Source organism: Cnephaeus nilssonii (genome assembly GCF_951640355.1).
Source record: "Cnephaeus nilssonii genome assembly, chromosome: 20".
Classification (NCBI taxonomy): Eukaryota; Metazoa; Chordata; class Mammalia; order Chiroptera; family Vespertilionidae; genus Cnephaeus; species Cnephaeus nilssonii.
The window spans coordinates 31,789,247-31,810,624 of NC_137091.1; the positions used below are offsets into that span (position 1 = coordinate 31,789,247).

Below are 21,378 nucleotides of genomic sequence, written 5' to 3' on the forward strand. Positions count from 1 at the left end.
AGGAGGGCCATGGTCACTGCCAGCTTTCTTTTGACGAGGTGCTGGCGCTGCCATGCACCGTGTCTGAGCTCATGTTCCATAGGCTCAAACTTGGTCAGGTAGCCACAGTGTGCTGTAGGAGAGGTGGGGAGCTTTCCTTTGGTCCCCACATGGCCCTATAAATTAGGGCTCTTACGCTGGTATTGGTGAAGCCTGTGAAACTTCATAGAGTTTTGTCTATGCAAATTTCCAGGGAAAAGGTCCATGGTTGTTTGTTTGTTTGTTTTTAATTAAATTCTAAAGCAGACTGTGACTCTAAAATGTTTTAAACCTATCAAGTCAAAGATCAGTTGGGTGGTATCTAACTGAGGACTACCACCTTCATTACAGAGTTCAGTGTATCCCTTTAACAATCTTTGCTTTGGTTTTTAATTTGGAAAAAAAGAAGACTGAGATTATGGAATGAGTAGCTTTGATCTTCAAACTGACCACCAGGTGACTTAGAGGTCATCTTCAGAGGACACACATTTAGCACAACACCTTATTTCCTTATCCTGACAGGTTCTCTGGAGCAGTTGCTGAGGATGAAGGTGGAAGAAACTCCCAGTGTTCAGCACAGGCACCAGGTTCAGAGAATATTACTGGATATAACTGAGGTTGGAATTGAGAATGTCCCCCACAGTTTATGCCTAAATATTTAGTTGTGTTATGCCTAAATATTTAGTTGTCCAGACATCTTTAAAAAGTGTGTAGTGTTGTTTTTTTTAATTTTGAAAAGGTGATAAATGCACTTGATAAAAAATGCAAATAGTATAAAATTCTCTGCATATTTTTCTAGCATATTTTTTAAAAAGTATGTTGTGCGCATTCTGCCCCACTTATATTCGTGTAATACTGCATCTTGGGAGTTCTTAGATATATTTGCCTCCTTTTGCATTTATTTGAAATTCCATTGTTTGGCTGTTCCATACATTTTGTTCTTGTTGATGTTGTACATTTAGGTTGCATCCATTCTTTTGCTGCTAAAAGCAATGCCTTGGTTGTGTGTTTTGTTTTTTTTTGTATATAGATCTTTGTACAGATATATGAATCTATGTGCTGGAAGGATTCCTGAATAGGGAATGGCATGGTCAGGGCTGTGTCCAGTGCATTTTGATAGCTATCTTGCTTGTTGTTCTCCAGGGTTACACTTGCACCAGAAGCGCAGGAGAGCTATATTTCTTATTTCCTGATACTCTTCCAATACAGTGTGTAACACACTGAGTGTTGCTTTGGTTTTCTTCCTTAGAGTCTCCTGTTATACATATGCTGGATCTTCTTTGTCACTATGCTACATGTCTTTCTAGCCTGTTTGCACTGACTGTAGTGATGTTATTTTTCTTTCTTTTCTAGAGAGGCAGGGAGAGGGAGAGAGAGATAGAAACATCAATGGTGAGAGAAGAAACATTGATCGGCTGCCTCCCCCTCTGGGGATCGAGCCCACAACCCGGGTGTGTGCTCTGACCGGGAATCAAACTGTGACCTCCTGGTTCATATAGGTCAACGCTCAACCACTGAGCCCACACTATTTTGCTTCTTATTGTCTTTTAATATATAGTATCTTTTCATCAATTGGACCTCAAATTTTTTTGTTTATTTTGATGTGGAATTAATTTTCCTGACTAGTTAGAAGGGAGGCTTGATTTAGAATAGTTTTTCTAATTTCAGTGTTCTAGAGCTCTTATTTTACATGTTTTTTAGGAAGTTTTAAAAAAATGTAGCAGTTCATTTTCTGAACTCTCCTGGCTCTGTTTTTCTCTCCCAGCTTTAATTAGACTTTGATTTGTCTCTGTCATTGTTTTTCCGGGACTGTATATCTTGTATTCTGTTTTCAGTCTTTTCGTTTCAGTGTTTGGCGTACAGGGAGCTTTGGATGATTATTTTTAAGAGTCCATGGGCCCCAGAATGTTCTAGGCCTTCTGGACTTTATCGCAGACCTCTTGCATTTGTCTCCTGTGGGATTGTGCTCATTTCCTGGTTTCAGTTGCTGTTCTCAAGTTGACACATTACTTCTCTCTGCTCCCTGCTTCTACAGTGATGATCTTGTCACTGTCAGTGGTGTGTCCCCACTTGCTTGCATTTTGGGGTTTGTTCGGAAGACCTTATCACTCAGTTCTGTTATGGACATTGACCTGGTTTTGCTATCCTAGCTGCTCCATATGTTTTTGTGGGGGGATTTGAGGAGACTAACAATCTTTTAGTAAAGGACTCTGTCAAAGTTCCTTTGAGATCCTTTGTTTCTCATCCAGATTGGTGGTTATCAGTCTCTTTTTTGTTAAGGACTCTTGATGTTTTCTCACCTCATTCAGTCTTGTATGAAGTGATCATACATTTGATTAGATGTTTATAAAGGAAGATTTAATAGAGGACATTGGTTCCTCCTACAAATTGTCTTCCCTGTGAAATTCTGGAGCTACCATTTAAGCTGTAGAATTTAAGTCTGGACAAAAGAGAAGAGGAATCATGTTGTTTATAGGATTTAAGAACACATGTGAAACTTGCAAATTAATTTAATGTTCATTGGAACTTATCTTTAAAAGTTGCTGTCAGGAGATTCCGACTTGAAAGTAGATGATCTGAAAATTGTAAGTTATCTCTCTGCTGCCCCACAGGAGTTGTGTAGGGATGGTAAGTACTTACTGATGAAAGGAGCTATGCTGTAGAGTTGAGTGCATGGTTTCTGCCCTCAGGGAGCATGTAGTCTAGGTGGGAAAATAAATAATTTCTTTTATAAATATTCACTTGTAAATACATAATATAAAGTATAATAAGATAAAAATATTACAGTGACATTGATTCCTGAGTTCTTCAGGATATCCTCTTTTTCAAGTACTAAATTTGGATATCTGATTGAGAGATCATATTTAGAATGATATGGCCTCATTTTTGTTTTGGAAAAGAAGGTCTCTAGGCCTAATCAAAGTGTTTCAGGATCAGGAAGAAAGTAACTGACTCTATTCCAGACACAATGCTAGGCTCAGGGATGACAGCTCACACCAGAGGTGGCCCTGCCCCAGAAGATGCCCTGTAGATAGGATGGCAGTGCACTTGGGCATAGCAGTGGGCTGTATTGCAGTTCATGTCTGTGCTGGAAGCCAAGGGGAGGCAAAACAGAGGCGCTCAGAGAGAGGGTGGATTTGAGTAGCAGAAATTGAGTATGAGGATAGCCTTGGCTAAAGAGTCCATTAGGTAAACTTTGGGAGGTGAGAGTTTTATTACCGGTGGAGACAACAGTGCGATGGTTTTCTGGGATGTGGTGTGAGGTGATACCCCACGGGGAGCAGGCGGAAGATAGGATGTATTCTGTGGGCAGTAGGGGACCATTGGAGACTTTGGCTTGGGGATGACGTGTTTAAGCCATTTTAGGAAGGTGACTTTGGAGATGGTGTGAGGAATGGGTTGATAAAGTGAGAGGCTCTCAGGTAGGGCTAGACAGAAGCAATGAGCATTTTTTTGAGCTATTTCTCAATTCTCCAAAAATGCTAACCTTTTGGTGGTTTGGGGCAAGAAGAACCCTATATTAAAAACAAAATTTGTGGACATCTGATGTTCTCTTTTTATTTTTATTATCCTCACCCGAAGATATGTTTATTGATTTTAGAGAGAGAGAGAAAGGAAGGGGGGTGGGAGAGAAAGAGAAAGAAACATCAATGTGAGAGCGAAGCATTGACATGTCCCAGGGATAGAATCCACAACCTAGATATGTGACCTAACTGGGAATTGAACCCACAGCCTTTTGGTGCACAGGATGACACTCCAACCAACTGACCCACCTGGCCAGAGCCTGATGTGCTCTTGAATATGTATGGTTAGCAGTTTTCATTTCACAGGTCACAATCATTAATCTCCCTCTCTGCTCTTGTGTTTGTTTTGTAGGTGACAGAATCCTAGTCCTGTGTGAGTTTGATTCTTGCTTGTTGACTGGCCCCTCTTCTCTCCTTCTGGATGATGTCAGAACAGGATCTGGCGGATGTGGTGCAGATTGCAGTAGAAGACCTGAGTCACCATCACCCAGGTATAGAGCTGTGTGAGAGCAGATGGACTTTGTTCTCTCTATTTTTTAAAAATATAAAAGTACACCCAGCTGGTGTGGCTCATTGGTTGAGCGTCTACTCATGTACCAAGAGGTCACTGGTTTGATTCCTGGTTAGGGCACATGCCCCAGTTGTGGGCTCAGTCCCCAGTGTGGGGTGTGCAGGAGGCAGCTGATCAATGTTGATTCTTTCCCATTGATGTTTGTATCTATCTCTCTCCCTCAAATAAAAAGACCATGTTAAAATAAAAATAAAAATCCAAAAGTGCTTCGAGAAGTTTTCTTTAATCTTTTAAAGAAAGAAAGAGAAAAAGTGATGCATGTACTGTGTGGAAGGTCCATTCTCAAATGGGTAGCCTTCTAGCACCTTGTCCGCTCTCCCCTCCTCTGATATGCACAGGCACTTATAGTCTCTGCTTCCCTCTTCCTTCCCCCGCCCATAGGGGCCTCTGTGACAGCTTAGTTCCTTACAGTTTCTCCCTTTTAAAATTTACTATTGTAGTAGTCATGGAAATCTTACCATGTTGATATGTCCAAATTGACTGCATTTATTTGACAGCTACATGGCATTCCTTTTATAGGTGTCCTCTCATAAGGACACCTCTTGTGGGTGGCATTTATATTTTTTGCACTGTTTCTATTTCATATAAATCTCTGCAATAAAGATCCCTGCAAGTATATCTTGGAAAATCTTTTTTTTTTTTTTTTTTTATTAATGGTAAATTCCCAGCAGAATTGCTTTGTATATTTACAATTTTGATAAGACACTGACAGATTTCCCAGAAATGTTTTACTTTGTTACTATTCCATCAGCTGAGTGAGAACAACTGTTTTCCTACACTTTGGCTAAGGCTGGTAATTTTTCTTATTGATGATAAAAGCATACATCTACTTTGAAACCTTAATTAAATATTTTTTTTAAGAAGGAAATATTTTTTTTTAATAAAGGAAACCCTAAATTTCAAGAACTTCACTTATGAAAAAACTTTGTCTACACTTTTACTTTGTAAAAGGATTTCTCAGTAAGTATCCTCTTTATTTTTTTGCCTTAAAGTTTTCAGTGTTTTATATATAGTCACAAGTGCACATAATTAAGTCACTGAATGTCTGTTGCCTGTTTTTTCCTTTTAGAATAGTGGAATTAAAATACTGAATTATTTTTCCAATAGAAAAGAATTTTCAGAAAGCATGATGTCTATCCTGTATGATCTATTTGATACGTTAATTGGGAAATATTTCTTTTGGAAATTAGTTATGATACAGAAGGGGAGAGTAATATAAATAATTTTGGAATTAAATGAGCGGTCATAAAGAAATAAAGTGCTTCATTTCAGGAATACTATTCTTTAGTCAGTTTCCCCCTTACTTTGCTTCTGATTTTTTTTTTTTTCACAGATAGGATTCTATTTTATTTGTCACCATTGAAAGTCTAAATTTTAAACAGATTCTTGGACTTGGGGCTCCTATCCATCAGCTTGTTCAGCGTTAGCACCTGTCTTATTTCTGGTAGTTTTATTGGAGCTGTGACCTTCACCACGAAGCTCCATGAGTTTTCCCAGTTCAAACTTGGGCTTCTTCAGCATTTTTACTTTTCTAACAAAGACATCGTGGAGTGGATAAATAGGTTGGCAAAACTTTCTTCTATCTTTTCCAATGCTGTCTGGAATAAACTTATTGATCACTTCTATGAAGCCATTTGTACCTCTCAGGTCATGATTTCCATCATCTTCTGGATTTGGTGGACCTGTTGATGCTGAGCACAGGAGGTCTTCCGAATCTGATTGTTGTGATTTTTAGTAAAACCAACATAGACTAGATGAAGCAAATAACCATTGGTAGTTTTGACATCAACATGAGCTTCAGTCATGCTCTTTCATTTTGTCACGGGTAAGATCCATGCTGTGGAAATCAGGTGGCTTTGCCCTGCACATTTAGTAATTAGCTTGAATTTTCTAACTGCAATGTCATCATTCTGCAGATCAGTTTGGCTCACTTCAAAACCATGACCCATGAGACCATCAGATGTGATTTTGGTTCCTTGACTCGTGTTTTTGTGACATTTCTTATATTGAACACAGCTGGTGCTTTCACATCACACCGATCTTTCTTAGAAAGAGATCACCCATTTTCTTGGCTCCCTTTTAGCCGCATAGTGACCTGTGCACTTGGCTTGCTTCCCCTGTGTTTACCCCTAATGCCTTTTGTTTAATTATTGCCAACTACCATGGTGCTGCTCAGAGAGCCAAAAGCTGCTTCTGATTTTTTTAGTAAGAAGCACTATCACCTATTAACTGGCAAAATCAAGAGCCTCATCAGATCATTGAACAAAGTTGGGGATATGAGTGCAGCTCTTCAACTACAATTTTCTCTGTAAAAACTAACCAATTTGTTTAGAGCTAGAACTTGTAGCTCTGACCTCTTTAGCACCACACCTTAGATACCTTTGAACTTAAAAAGAAGCAGCACTATCACTGTCTATAGCAATTTAAAAATTATCCGTGTTTATATTTTGGTAGGTGAACAACAATTTCTTTAGAAAGCACACACTGCAATGTTATAAAAGAGAAATGTTCCATTCACATAAAATTTAAGCATTTTTAGAACTATTAAAATTCTGATAGCTGACTTCCTACATAAACTCCCTCTTTGTAGATTATAGTCCAAGGAAGGCATAGAGAAGTCATTTCTAATCTTGTTTTGTTCCTTCTCTGTTCCTTAAATAACTGGGAATTATAGTTTATTGACTGTTTAATGAGAACCTGTATGCAAGGCTCTCTGAGGCCTTTACGGGCAGAAAGGCTGCAATTTCTGACTCAAAAGAACTTGCACACACCCAGCAAATACCATGGTGCATTACACATGTTTGTATTCAGAATGGGTTTAAGATTGAGATTACTTACCCCTCATCTCTAAAATATGACCTTTATGAAATTTAGAAGTATAGTTAAGCAAGTAGAATAAACAAAAATTTCCCATAATCCTAGTAATAGAACTGCTTTTAAAATGTTGGCATGTATGTCCTAATTTCCATTTAAAAATAAATGTTTAGGTTTTGGTTTTGCATGTACTCACCATACAGCTGCACTTACTTCAATTTTCTGCATGTAACTTTCTTCGGACCTATCATTGCAGGTGGTTGTGCTGGCTTTAAAATGAGTATTAAGCCCTGGGTGATTTTGCGTAGTATCTTTACACTTTCCATAGAGCATCGGCCTTCAGACTGAAGAATCTTGGGTTCGATTCTGCTCAAGGATATGTACCTTGATTGCAGGCTCCATCCCAGCCCTGGTTTGAGGCCATGTGGAGGCAACCAATCGACGTGTCTTTCACATTGATGTTTCTTTCTGTCTCTCCGCCTCCCTTCAACTCTTTCTAAAAGTCAATGGAAAAAATATCCTCAATGAGGATTAACAAGTAAAAAAGAGTATTGAGTTCTTTAATATAAATCTAAAAGTAATGCACACAAAATTATAACAAGCAATGCAACAAAGGACAAAGAAGAAAAGAAACTGTAGTCCTGCAGCCAATGGGAAGTTATTGGTGAATCCTGGTGCTGGTGCCTGTGCCGTCTGCCACGGACACATCTTCTTTTACGCGTCTGCTTCATTGCTCTTTGCTTCCAGCCTGAGGTGCTTCACGCTGCCAAGGGGCATGGAGTCTTCTTTTCTGTGGTTATAGGAACCAGATGTGTGGCTCTGGACAAGTCACTTAACCTCTCTGGACTTGTTTTCTATTCAGCAAATTAAAAGGATGAAAACAATTGCCAAGGTTTCTCTCTGTCCTCCTAGTCCTGGTATAATTACCAGTTTTCTATAGAGGTGACAAAACTTTTGGGAACCTGTGTTTTGGTAACCACATACACTTGTAGACGTGGATTTCCTCCCTTTTTACTTAATTAAATGAACATTCATTTTTATCTATTTTTGTGGAGGTGGTCAAAGCATTTTCTGCCCCACAGGATCCACTGTGCAATGATCTTAGGTAGGCAAGATGCCTTTTGGTATTGTCAGTCCTTGGCTGGTTCCTGTAGAGGAGCTTTGTGTAATCACCTCCGGGAGATCACTTTACTACGACTGCCTAAGAACCATGAAAGGTTTGTGTATGAGTCATGGGACTATGCAGTATCTTTATACTTAATAGTTTTGAGATGAATTATCGAGTATGTATAAGTTTAAAGGCATTGACACTTTTTTAAAAAAAATTGAGATCTTATTTGGAATCTCAAGATAGCCTGTTGAAGTGGCGGTGCTTTGAGATGGGGCCTGGGCCATAGTGACCTGTGCACTTGGCTTCCCTTGTGCTTGCCCCGACCCTCCCTGAGCAGATGAGAGATCTAATGCCAGCCAGATGCACTGTGTCCACATCTGTGGACAGCCTTTTGTGAGGGGCTAGGGGTTTCTTCCTTTTGTGGTAGTTACTGTGCCACAGCACGAGCAGGTACTAGTTCCAGCACCCGTGTGGGCCTGGTGGAAGAGGGATAGATTTCCTTGAGTGGAGGTGGTTGAGCACAAAGAAGATTGGAGGGGGAAGACCTGGGACTGTCAGACATCATTGCCCAGATGAGGCAGGCATCTTCTGTCCACAGCGAGTTTATCCTGCTTGATTGAAGCATGGGATGCATTTGAAAGGAGGTCTGGTGATAGCCAAAGTGGTCAGGCTCCATAGTTTATTCTCCATGGGTGGATACTCCCACAAGTGCTACAATAAGTGCACTTCTGTGTATACCTGTATATATACACAATATTATAATATACATGTTCTGTTTGTGTATATATATGTAATGTATATTCTCATACTGGTACACATTTCTGTAGAATAGATTCACAAACTGATATTACTGTTAAAAAGTGAGTTAAAGCCATTAATTGGGAGGGCTGTCCACATTCCATTGTTAAGTGAAGGCGAAAGATGCGGACAGATCTACTGATATAAGGTGGCCTTGACCCTCTGGTATATATGTAATATGTTTGTGAACTTGTAGAAAGAGGTGAGGAGAAATATATCAGGCAATTACCATTGGTAATTAAGGCAAGGAGAGGAGAAGGAAAAAATACTGGAGCAAAATAGAAAAGGACTCATGATATCATGTTCAATAAAAAATGACTATGATATTCTATCTATAATTGCAAATATGTAAATGTTTAGTGATTGACTAGGTCTAGAGCAAACAATCAGGAACAGAGAAACATAGTTTACAGAAATGATATGATTGTGGATGGTTGTGGTCTTTGATTCTTTGGCTATCTTTAATACTGTTTTTGTAGCTAATTTCCAATGAAAGGAAGGTGGTTGGGACCTGACTGTATTGTGGCAGGCCTTGAATGTGAGCTGAGTTCTTATTTGTGGGGAAGCCATGAATATCAGCTGAACATTGCGATGGGGAGGCACTGATTTTAGCGACACTGTGGAGTAGCTTTCCATGTAACTTAGTATGTTAAGTTTGGGACTGTTTTGATGATCAACACCTAAGGAGATGTAATAGCCCAGATAGGTTTTAAATTTGAAATGAGGTAGCCAACAGACATGACTTTAAAATTGGGAAAATATCACTATTATTGATTTGGTTTTATTATGCTGAAATTCAAACAGGGTAGCTGAACAGAACACTGAGTGAGAATCCTGTAGTTTTGGAATTAGGGAAATTACTTATCCAGTATCTCAGTTTTTCTTGAGATTAAAGAGAGATCTTATTTTCTCTGAGAGTTTTAACTTAGAACTATGAAAAGGTAAAATATGAAACAGATTGTACCATTTCTCATTTTAACTTTAAGGTGTCAGAATGGTTTACTGTTTTAATATTAAAACAGTCTGTAAAACTTCATATTAAAGTTTAAGTCTTTTGTTTCTGCTTTGGTTTTCAGTTGTACTGGAGAATCATGTAGTGACAGACGAAGATGAACCAGCTTTGAAACGCCAACGATTAGAAATCAATTGCCAGGATCCCTCTATAAAGGTAAAAATACAAATATATTGTATTATTTAGTTTCCTAGGGCTGCCATAACAAATTGTCAAAAACTGTGGAGCCTAAAACAACAGGAATTGATCCTCTCACAGCTTTGGAGACCAGAAGTCTGAAAGCAATGTGTGGGTAGGGCTGTGCTTCCTCCAGAGACTCTAGGGGAGGATCTTTTCCTGCCTCTTCTGGCTTCTGGTGGCTCCAGATGTTCCTTGGCTTGTGGCAGCATCACTCCAATCTCTGCCTCCATCCTCACAATGCCTTTTCCCTTCGTGTTGGTGTCTGTTTCACTTTCTCTTCTCTTCTAAGGAAATTATTATTGAATTTAGGGGTCACCCTAATCCAGAGAGATCTCACCTCGAGATCCTTGACTTAATTACATTTACAGAGACCCTTTTCCAAATAAGACCACATTTATAAATTCTCGGGGTTAGGATATAGATGTATTGTTTTTGGGAGTCATCATTCAATCTCCTTAAAGCAGTGGTCGGCAAACCGTGGCTCGCGAGCCACATGCAGCTCTTTGGCCCCTTTAGTGTGGCTCTTCCACAAAACACCACATGTGGGTGCGCACATACAGTGCGATTGAAACTTCGTGGCCCATGCGCAGAAGTTGGTTTTCGGCCTGGGTGAGTCTATTTTGAAGAAGTGGCGTTAGAACACTCAAGGGACCAAAGAGCCGCATGTGGCTCGCGAGCCGCGGTTTGCCGACAACTGCCTTAAAGGTTATGAAGAATCAACATTGTTTAGATTGAGATGCTGCCACATGACGCATCTTCCTCTATAACCACAGACCTGTTATGGACAGAAGGAAAGAGAAAATTTGTGTGGCTAATATTTCCCACTAGTGCTGAAGTACTTCTGTACCTACCATGTAAGTCACCTAAATTTCAAAGTTTATTAGAGGTGGTCTTGGAAACCACTGAGTCAGTCAGTGATTTTGGATCTTTGGATTTACTCTTTTGGTTTAGTGTTTACAGAGTCATTGAGATAAATATCAGCACATGTGAGAAGTTTCATAGTGGCTTTTCATGTAATCCCTCTATTTAGAGACATTCACATCCCCCCAAAACCTAACACTTTTGTTAAAAAGGGGAAGTAGTGTAAGCTTAAACATGTAGGTGATTTAAAAGTATATTCATCCTGGCTGGCATGGCTCGGGTTGAGCATCAACCTATGAACCAGGAGGTCATGATTTGATTCCCATGCAGGGCACATACCTGGGTTTCAGGCTCGATTCTCAGTGGGGGGCATGCAGGACGCAGCCGATTGATGATTCTCTCTCATCATTGATGTTTCTATTGCTTTCTCCCTCTTCCTTTCTCTCTGAAATCAATAAAAGTATATTTAAAAATATATATATTCACAGTTAAATTTCTGTTTCTGATTAATGGTTAGAAGGTGGTTGCATTAGTAACATCAAATTATATTTTAAAATAAAATGCAGTTATAATTTTACCACCAGAGATACTCATTATAAACATAAACAATATAGAAATTTATAAAGTAAGAAATGAAAGTGGGCTGGCCTCAGTCCTAGTTCCACTGTCAATAAATTAAACTTTGGGCTCTGGTTTGAATACTGCCACATTTGTGTACTGTTTGGAAAAGTTTGCTCAGCAAATTGCCAAGAACTCTTCTGTCTAATGAATAGATTTGAATGCGAATGGCTAATATCACTTGTATATAACAAGACATTAAAAATATTATTCTGTGCTCTTTGTATCATGAATTTGTTTGATAATTGTTTTATTAGTACATAACAGTGAATTGTGCCCAAACCCCAGGTAGAATCATTTGTAATTTAGAGTTAAAATAATAAGGTTTCACTGTATTTTAAGAATTCCGGAGCCAAGTGTTTGATGTCTGGAGTGGAGTTTTAAGTGATTTTATCTCAAGAATTCAGCGACCAATGGGTGGTTCTAATAGTGATTTACATTAGGGTGAACCATGAAAGTTACCTCTTTGTAGATCATGAGTGATGGAATGTCTGCACTGTGTGTGCCTCTGGCCCCTGTCACACAATTGCTCCAATGACCTGTTCTCCTGAAGGCAGGCAGTCATTGGCGGATGTGGAGGTTAGCACTCATGATGAGTCTCATCAGGAGGTGTGATTGCTTGAGACAAAGGGAATTGTTTGGACAGTGTGCAGGTTTTGTTTACTGCATTGCTCCCCCTTACTGTCACGTCTACCAGGCAGTTAGACAAATGCATTTAACTTTTTCACAAGATAACCTCAGTCTGTTGAAAATGCACTGAATAAGAATATCCATATTCTTCTTCTCTCAGACCTTGATGCCAGCTACATGATGTGATATTGCTCTAATTTTGCATTTTTGCTTCAGATTAGAAGGGCAGCAGGCCCTAGGAATGCTGTAGGCCAGCAGCAGTTAGATGGCATGTCCTGCCAGTCCAATGGAGGCTGGCCTTTTACTGTGGGCAGAGAAGCAGAGAGAAAGAGGAAAGGCAGAGTCTGCATTATTTTCAGCTGTTGGTTCTCAAGCCAGCCTTTCTACTAAATTGAGCTGTTGGATACTTTATGAACTTGCTTCTCACCAGCACTCTGAATCCTTCTACTAGCTGGTGAGATCAGTAGGGTGTTTTCTGCACAGTGGAAGTCTTACGGTACCTGAAAACATGCTTCTGTTTGTATTCTTCTCGACTCACGGCAGGAATGGCAGTGTGGGAAGTGAAGAATTTTCCTGTCTGGTTGTGTATTTTATCTGTTTCTTGGGTCTGGAGTCATGTATGCCACTGCTTACTGTGATCAATTGGAATCAGTAATTGGGACTTTGTTCAGAAGTGATAATCAAGTGTGAAGCTGCTCTTCATTCAACCACTAGGTGGCAGGCATACTATTTATAACTTTTTTTTTTTTTAACCAAATTTCAACAACAGGGCAGTGGGGATTATGTGAATGTGCAGGACCAGTAATTTCCATGCTGTTTTGATGTTCCAGGTAAATGTGTTTTTATAGTTAGAAAGTTTTTATGTGCAAATTTACTGATTAATAGAAGAACATCCTAAAAACTACATATATTTTTATCATATGGACTTAAGCGTTACTAAGAATCACAACTACACATAGAAGTAAAACCATGATTTAAGTAGTCGCATTTAAATATAAGAGGTTGAACTTGTTTACTCAAATGTTTCTGGCATGTAACTAAAGAGCTAATGTGCAGGATTGTACTATTGGAGTAGATGTGATTCAAATTAGGAAATAGCCATTTGGGATTCCCTAAAGTTCAAGATATCCCTTCTGAAGTTTTTCTTTTTTTCACTTCCAGTCATTCCTGTATTCCATTAACCAGACAATATGCTTGCGATTGGATAGCATTGAAGCCAAGCTGCAAGCTCTCGAGGCTACTTGTAAATCATTAGAAGAAAAGCTGGATCTGGTCACGAACAAGCAGCACAGTCCCATCCAAGTCCCCATGGTGGCGGGCTCCCCTCTCGGCGCAACGCAGACGTGCAACAAAGTGCGATGGTAAGAACAGACCTGTGGACTGTGGTCACCTCCTCACACAGGCCTTCTCCATGCGGTTACCCAAATTGTAGTACACATGAGGGCATCTGCCTCCAGCTTCACGGCACCTATTCCAGTTAGACTCAAACTAAACACGTGATACCCTGCTGCACTGGCTTCGAGTCATCTTCACAGTTTCTTTCTGACATGAACCAGACTGGTGCATCTTTTCTGTGGAATTAACCCATGAGATCTTGGAAGATGTGCATTTGTTTCTTTGTTGTTGTTCTATCTGGCGAGTCCTTAGATATTTTTTCTCTGTATTAGTATTTATAAATTTTATTTGAGTATATCAAACTTCCCATTCATGTCTATCGTTTTTTTTTAAATCCTCACTTGAGGATACTGTCTTCATTGATTTTTAGAGAGAGGGAGGGGAGAAAGAGAGAGAGAGAAACATCAATGCGAGAGAGAGACACATTGACCGGTTGCCTCCCACATGTGCCCTGATGGGTGCAGGGGCGGGGGGGTGGGAGGTTGAGAGGGAGTACAGGGATTGAACCCGCAACCCAGGTACGTGCCCCTGACTGGGAATCGGACCTGTAACCTCTTAGTACGTGTGCCGACACTCCAGCCACTGAGCAACACCGGCCAGGGCATGTCTGTAGTTTTTATTGTGCCAATTAAAAAAAAAAATTTAGAGCCTTATTTTAGTTGAATGTGTGGTAGTGCATGTGCTGTTTAAATTGAAACTTTATGAAGAATTTGATTAGATTGGAAAGATGTTTATATATTTGTAGTCCATGACACCCTGTCTCTTAGTTGAGCTCCCAAGACGAGTTAAAGCTCAGGACCTGGGCAGCAGTTCCATTAGTCCTGTTGGTATTTTTGTGCTTTCCCACTGCTGGCTACAAAGAAACCATATTTGTGATGGCGGCAAAATTTCTCTCTGTACTTGACGACAGCTTGAAGCGTTTTTTCCTGAGGGCTCTTCTGTTGCATTCTCACGACTGCTGCTTCCTGCCCTGTGTGTCTGTGAGGAGGAAGAGCAGGGGGACCTGGGGAGATGGGGTGGCGTCATGGTAGATGCAGAGGAGTGGGAACCACAGCGAGATGGAAGGACAGTAGCTGGCCTTGCTGCCAGAGTCGGCTGGGTCCCACCCTGCCTGTGTGCTCTGGGGACAAGAGCAGCATTAGGGACTTTGTGGACTTTTCAGGGGAATGTGGGATTGAAGAGGGGTTCCTGATGGGTTTTGGGAAGCTCATAAATGTGCCTCAGTTTCATAAAGGTGGCCACTTGTCCTGCTTTGTCTGGGACAGCTGTGGATGATGCCTACTGAGTTGGCATAACTAGTGCTTCCTTTGACTCTCAGAAGTGTCCTGGTGTGTTTGAGACACTGCATGGCCTCTATACCTGATCTCCAGCTGTGGGTCAGGGACTCTGGGATCTCCTTCCCTAGAGGAGAATGTGGGGCAGTCTGTGGTGCTGCTGTGAGACAGGGCCTTTTGCCCTGGTTTATGTTTGGTCCTAACAAATCACCCATGTGTTTACTCCCAGCAAACATTGGTTGAACATGTCCTCTGTGCAGGCAGTGAATCTCAACCCTATCAGACCCAATGCTTTTTTTAAGAACATATATTTTTAATGCCCTCTTATTCTAAAATGCAGTGTTTAGAAAATATAATTTATAATTAAAATATGAATACAATGCCTTAAGTGTAATGGAAGGAGAAACAGAAGGGTAGTAGTATATAATAAAATAACATGTATTTCAATATGTAAATGGTGGGATTCACTTCATAAGGAGGCAGTGAATAGGCCAGATGCCCAAACTGCTCCTCTTGAGTCCTGGTGACTCATGCTAGTTGGTGATGGGATAGTACAAAATGGTGAGAAATTTTGATGAAGATTCAAATAAAGCCACGTGTAATTATTTTCTAGACTTAAACAATAGTTAAATTCCTGGAACATTCAAGTTTTACAACTATCCAATAATATCCTATCTAATAAAAGAGCAATATGCAAATTGACCATCATTCCAACACACAAGAAGGCTGCCCCCATGTGGACACAAGATGGCCGCCACAAGATGGCCAGCAGGGGAGGGCAGTTAGGGGTGACCAGGCCTGTAAGGGAGGGCAGTTGGGGGCGACCGGGCCTGTAGGGCAGGGTAGGTGGGGGGGACCCAGGCCTGCAGGGGAGGGCAGTTAGGGGTGACCAGACCTGCAGGGGAGGGCAGTTAGGGGCAAACAGGCTGGTAGGGGAGCAGTTAGGCATCAATCAGGCTGGCAGGGGAGTGGTTAGGGGGTGATCAGGCTGGCAGGCAGAAGCATTTAGGGCAAGGGTCCTCAAACTTTTTAAACAGGGGCCCAGTTTACTGTCCCTCAGAATGTTGGAGGGCTGGACTACAGTTTAAAAAAAAACTATGAACAAATTCCTATACACACTGCACATATCTTATTTTGAAGTAAAAAAACAAAACGGCAAAAACACCCACATGTGGCCCGTGGGCCGTAGTTTGAGGACGCCTGGTTTTGGGGCAATTAGGAAGGCAGGCAGGCGAGCAGTTGGGAGCCAGCAGTCCTGGATTGTGAGAGGAATGTCTGACTACCCATTTAGGCCCGATCGTACCGGGATTGGGCCTAAACGGGCAGTCGGACATCCCTCGAGGGGTCCCAGATTGGAGAGGTTGCAGGCTGGGATGAGGGACACATCCCCCCGTGCACAAATTTCATGCACCGGGCCTCTAGTTTTGTGTATAAATGTAGATTACAAGCTCTTGTCAAGTACAATGGAGTAAGATTCTGAGCTCAGAGAGTCAGAAGTATTAGGTGTACCGGTTAATAATGCGGATTTTTTTCAGTAGATGGAGTTACACATATGTTGATATATATGCAATTTGATATGTATGCTTTTTTGTTGTATTGACAGCAAGCTTCAAAACTTCATATGTCAAATTTTCTGAAGGTGTTAACATCATAGATACTTTTACGCTTAAAAATGTCGAATTTTGTGCCAAAAAAAGAGCATTTGTGGGAAGTTTTAATTCATTACTTTATTTTGAATAAAAGTGCTGCTGAAAGTTACCGTATACTTTGGGAAGCTTATGGTGAACATGCTCTATCTCAAGGTACTTGTGAATGCTGGTTTAAATGCTTTAAAAGTGATGATTTCGATGTGAAAGACAAAGAACGTCTAGATCAACCGAAAAAGTTTGAAGACCAACAGTTACAAGCATTATTGGATGAAGATGCTTGTGAAACTCAAAAAACAACTTGCAGACAGATTAAATGTTGCTCAGCAAACAATTTCCGATCGTTTACAAGCAATGGGAAAGATTTTAAAGGAAGAAAAATGGGTGCCACATCAACTGAATGAAAGTCAAATGGAAAACCGAAAAGTCATCAGTAAAATGTTGCTTAATTGGCACAAAAGAAAGTCTTTTTGCATCGAATTGTGACTGGTGATGAAAGTGGATTTATTTTGAGAATCCCAAATGCACAAAATTATGGGTTGATGCAGGTCAACCATCAATATCTCCTGCAAGGCCAAATCGCTTTGGAAAGAAGACAATGTTCTGCGTTTGGTGGGATCAGGAAAGTGTTGTGTATTATGAACTTCTAAAACCAGGTGAAACCGTTAATACTGATCGCTACTGACAACAAGTAATCAATTTGAACCATGCTTTGATCGTGAAACGACCAGAATGGGCCAGAAGACACGGCAAAGTAATTTTGCTTCATGATAACACACCATCACACACTTCAAAACAGTTAAAGACATGTTAAAAGATCTTGCCTGGGAAGTATTAACCCACCCGCTGTATTCACCAGACCTTGCTCCTTCAGATTACTACTTGTTCCGATCGATGGCACACGCACTTTCTGAGCAGCACTTCAAACGTACGAAGAAGTGGAAAATTGGGTCTCTGAATGGTTTGCCTCAAAACAAGAGAAGTTCTATTGGGACGGTATCCACATTACTTTGAATAAATATCTCTTGAAATTATTGTGTTTTCTTTGATTACAAAATCCGCATTAGTAACCAGTACACCTGGTATGTTTTTAGCTCATATGAATATATGGGACATTTGAACTTTGTGCAGGAAGATCATTTTATTAGTTGAGACTGTGTCCTGCATTAAAGGATATCTTAATGTCCTTGACCTATACCCACTAAATTTCAGCGGTATCTCTTAACTCTGATAACCAGGTATGTCCCAATGGATTTCAACCCTCTCCACTCCCAGGCACCTCCATTGAGAACAGTTGCTCTAAGGGATTAGAGAAGAATAAATGACATACTTTTTGCCCGTTAGTAAGAAGGTTGCATATTCTAAGGATGGTCCTCCTTGGTGGGATATTACTTTACCTGTGTTTGGAAGAGGTAATCTTCATGAGATGAGTCAGGGAACGTGTTGACAAAAATCTGTCCATTCATATTGCGCCTTCTATTATTTGTGATAGTTCATCAGGGTCAGTCAGATAGTCGAGGGTGAGTGCCCAGGGACTGAAGTTTGGACCTCCAGGGTGACTTTGTTTTGGGATTCCTTCTGTGTCAGGAAGTGTGTACTGGGAGAGCAGGCATCTGCCTGTCACAAGTTACCCTGGTTTGAAACTGCAGGGGTGATCTGGGCCAAGTCATATAGTTGTGTTGATTCCCCGTTTCCAGTTTCATTAGCTTAAAAAAAAAAAACAGAAGAAGGTGACTTAGGCTACCTCTGGGGCCCATTAGTTTCTCTTACTGTTCTAATAACAAAACTGCCCACACTCACTGTGCAGGTGAGCAGGAGAGAGGTTGGCACCACTTCTGTTGAAGTTGTCCCTGCTGACTGGTGCCACAGTCGTTTGGATTTTGAGTTGTTTGATCATAGAACTGCTTGCTTGGGTAAAGGCATTTCCAGACTGCAGGGAGCCGCCATCTTTCTGGCAGGGCTAGTGGGAAGAACCATTAGCTACTTTCCTGGTCAGAAATTCCACCATGTTTTCCTCTGCAGGGGAGAAGATTTTATCATTTAGAGGTTTGCCATGGTTTTCTCTGTGTGTATAACAAGTGGTAAAGTTTGCTAATACTAATTAAGATGTGCAATCTAGTTAGGTGTTCTAGTTTTAAAGAATTGTACTGGTGAAATAAAATCAACTTATTATAGAATACACTATTGTATGTTTGAACAAGGTTTATTAATGTTGTTAATACAACCATTACTATTAAAACAATTAAGTATTAGAAGGAAAAATCATTCCTCCATTTTCTCAAAAGCGTAGTTTTAAAGAGGGTATATGTGAGTGATTTTTAAAGAAGATACTAAATTTGGCATTTCTCTCTGGGTAAGTTCTGAAAATGAGAAAAAAAGGCCAACAATTGAAAGCTGTTAATAAGGAATTTTAGGGAGAATTAAAGGATAAAAATTTAATCCCAATAAAAATATTTAAATTAGAAAGTTACTAATTTGTAAACACATATAAGTAAATGAGAATTGTATGTTTTAAATGTGGGTAGTGGAACATAGAAAAGTCTCCCAAAGTAAGTGAAAACTGGTTAACATTCTGAGTAATAAGGTACTTCTACAAATTATTTATGTTGGGCCTCAAATATGTAAAATAAAGTTTTAAACTATATAAGTCCTAGATTATTTTATATCCAAATTGAACGCTTTTAAAAATTACTTAAGATTCCTTAGGCCCATTTACATTTGTTGTGAATGATCTGTTGGGAAGTCTGAGTGTAATTTCACAGCCCGAATGCAGACACCATAAAGGTCTTTTCAGGAATGAGGCCTCTGGATAATAAGCTTTTCACTGAAATACCACTCTCTCTTCTCTTTGGAGGCTGCATGGGGCTCAAAGCCCAGCCCCACCTGCAGGGCCTGGTGCGGCCTCTGAGCTGCGGGGCCCACCTTTGAATCTCTCTCTCTCTGCATATTGAAATCCACTCACCTGTTGATTATTTCTGATTAAAACTGGCCCAGACTAGACCATGGTATCAGCTCTGAGAGTTATTCTCTTTAATCCCTGGAGCATAGGGGCAGTGGACTGCTGCCAACCTCGGCTGGTATTTTGGGTCCAGATTTTCAGATTCTACACCTGAATGAGATTCTTTAAATAAATTCAAGAAAGAAAGAAAGAAAGAAAATCTTTTTCTTTGATGCTAAAACTTAATTATTGTAGTAAAAATGTGAGGTTACTTGGATGAAGTCTCACCCACAATGGTCTTCTAATTGAGGAATAGAAAAATAGACTTGAATTCTTTTAGGTAGGTGCTTTTTTCCTTCCTCGCAAGTGTGCTCATATTTGGATTTTGCTTATTGTAATGCCAGGAGTAGTGAGGTTTTGTTTCGCATTGGTATTGGGGAGGTCTATAATAGAGTAGGCTGCCTCCTGCATTTCCCCTACTGGAGACCGAGCCACAAACCGAGCATTGTGCCCTGGCTGGGAATCAAACTAGCAACCTCTTGGTGCATGGGAACCAATTGAGCCACATCAGCCAGGGGCTCCATTTTGTTATTTTTTATATGCACAAGTAGGTTTTTTTCCTTTATTTTATTTGTTTTGGAGAGAGGAAGAGGGGTGGAAAGAGAGAAATGAATTCTTGATTGATCAGTTGCCTCTCATACATGCCCCAACCGGGAATTCAACCCGCAACTTGAGTATGTGCCCTGTCCAGGAATTGAATCTGCTACCTTGCCACCTTGTGGTGTACATGACGATGTTCCAACCAAATGAGCCACACTGGTCAGGGCACACAAGTGGTTTATTTTGATTGAGCTGAGATTGACATAACAAATTTTTATTTTTAAAAGCTTAGACATGTTTTTACAGCTTAGTGTGTTTCTACAATTATAAAACAATTATAACAAATCAGAAGCTTCTTTAAAATCCTCTAAAAGTAAAAAGGTGATTTCGTTTTTTAAAAGCATATTTTGATTGATTTCAGAGAGGAAGGGAGAGGTAGAGAGGGATAGAAACATCAATGATGAGAGAATAATGATAGGCTGCCTCCTGCACACCTCATACTGGGGATCAAGCCCCCAATGTGGGCATGTGCCCTGACCAGGAATCTAACCACGACCTCCTGGTTCATAGATTGATGCTCAACCACTGAGCCACGCCTGCCAGGCAAAAGTGATTTCTTTTAAAGTTTTTCTTACAGAGAGATGTATCATAAGACATATAAAGGGGGATATTTTTTCTTTTCCTCTGAACTGATTATTGATCCACAGAAAATTGAAATATTTGATCAAGAAATTATTTAAATTATGCTGGATGCTGATTTTCTCTTTTACTTCCCAGAGGGTCTTTTGTTTTAAATGTTGCTGGGTATTTGTGGAAGGACTGTTTTGGTCTTTGAGCCTTCATGGCTCTGGGTAAAAAGAGGCCTCACTGGCTCTGTGCATCTCGTTCTAGCACTGGCAGTCTTGGCCTGGGTCATCAGTATCCAGAGTGTTTCCATTTGGGGCATTGACCTTCTCAGTCAAAAGTATAGCATTTCATAAGCTTTAGAATGTGACAAACTCAAGATAAGTTTGTTTGAATTGTGAGGGAATGGTGTGATCTCAGCAATGACAGACTTCTTAATTTTTCCTTATCAAATTTTGAATTTAAAAATATTTTTATTGATTTCAGAAAGGAAGGGAGAGGGAGGGAGAGAAAAACATCAATGATGAGAGAGAATCATTGATCGGTGCCTCCTGCACGCCTCCCCTACTGGGGATCTAGCCCACAACCCCGGCATGTGCCCTTGACTTGAATTGAACCTGTGACCCTTTAGTCCGAAGGTTGATGCTCTATCCACTGAGCAAAACTGGCTAGAGCTGAATTTTTGATGTTTCCATTTAATTTTGGATGCATGTGATTTCTATTCCCGATTGGTCTACACTACCTCACACACCCGCAAACTTTTG

At 40.3% G+C, this 21,378-nt stretch overlaps 1 protein-coding gene and 1 pseudogene across 10 annotated transcripts in view; one reads left to right on the forward strand and one right to left on the reverse strand.

Moving 5' to 3' along the window:
• BANP (BTG3 associated nuclear protein) overlaps window positions 1-21,378 on the forward strand; it is a 146,118-nt gene that overhangs the window by 29,305 nt on the left and 95,435 nt on the right. For 6 of the 9 annotated variants that reach the window (XM_079759432.1, XM_079759426.1, XM_079759431.1 and 3 more), the window contains 3 exons: window positions 3,895-4,033; window positions 9,913-10,004; window positions 13,299-13,498. In XM_079759432.1, coding sequence (XP_079615558.1) covers window positions 3,964-4,033; window positions 9,913-10,004; window positions 13,299-13,498 — 362 coding nt within the window. In that variant the 5' untranslated portion in view covers window positions 3,895-3,963. Of the gene's footprint in view, window positions 1-540; window positions 636-3,894; window positions 4,034-9,912; window positions 10,005-13,298; window positions 13,499-21,378 lie in introns of those variants that run through there. The other 3 variants (XM_079759427.1, XM_079759428.1, XM_079759430.1) reach the window with 2 other exon arrangements.
• On the reverse strand, window positions 5,488-7,155 carry LOC307092412 (small ribosomal subunit protein eS1-like; annotated as a pseudogene). Its single transcript has 2 exons — window positions 7,141-7,155; window positions 5,488-6,157 (listed from the first exon to the last, which is right to left on the reverse strand). The product of its transcript is annotated as a small ribosomal subunit protein eS1-like (transcript).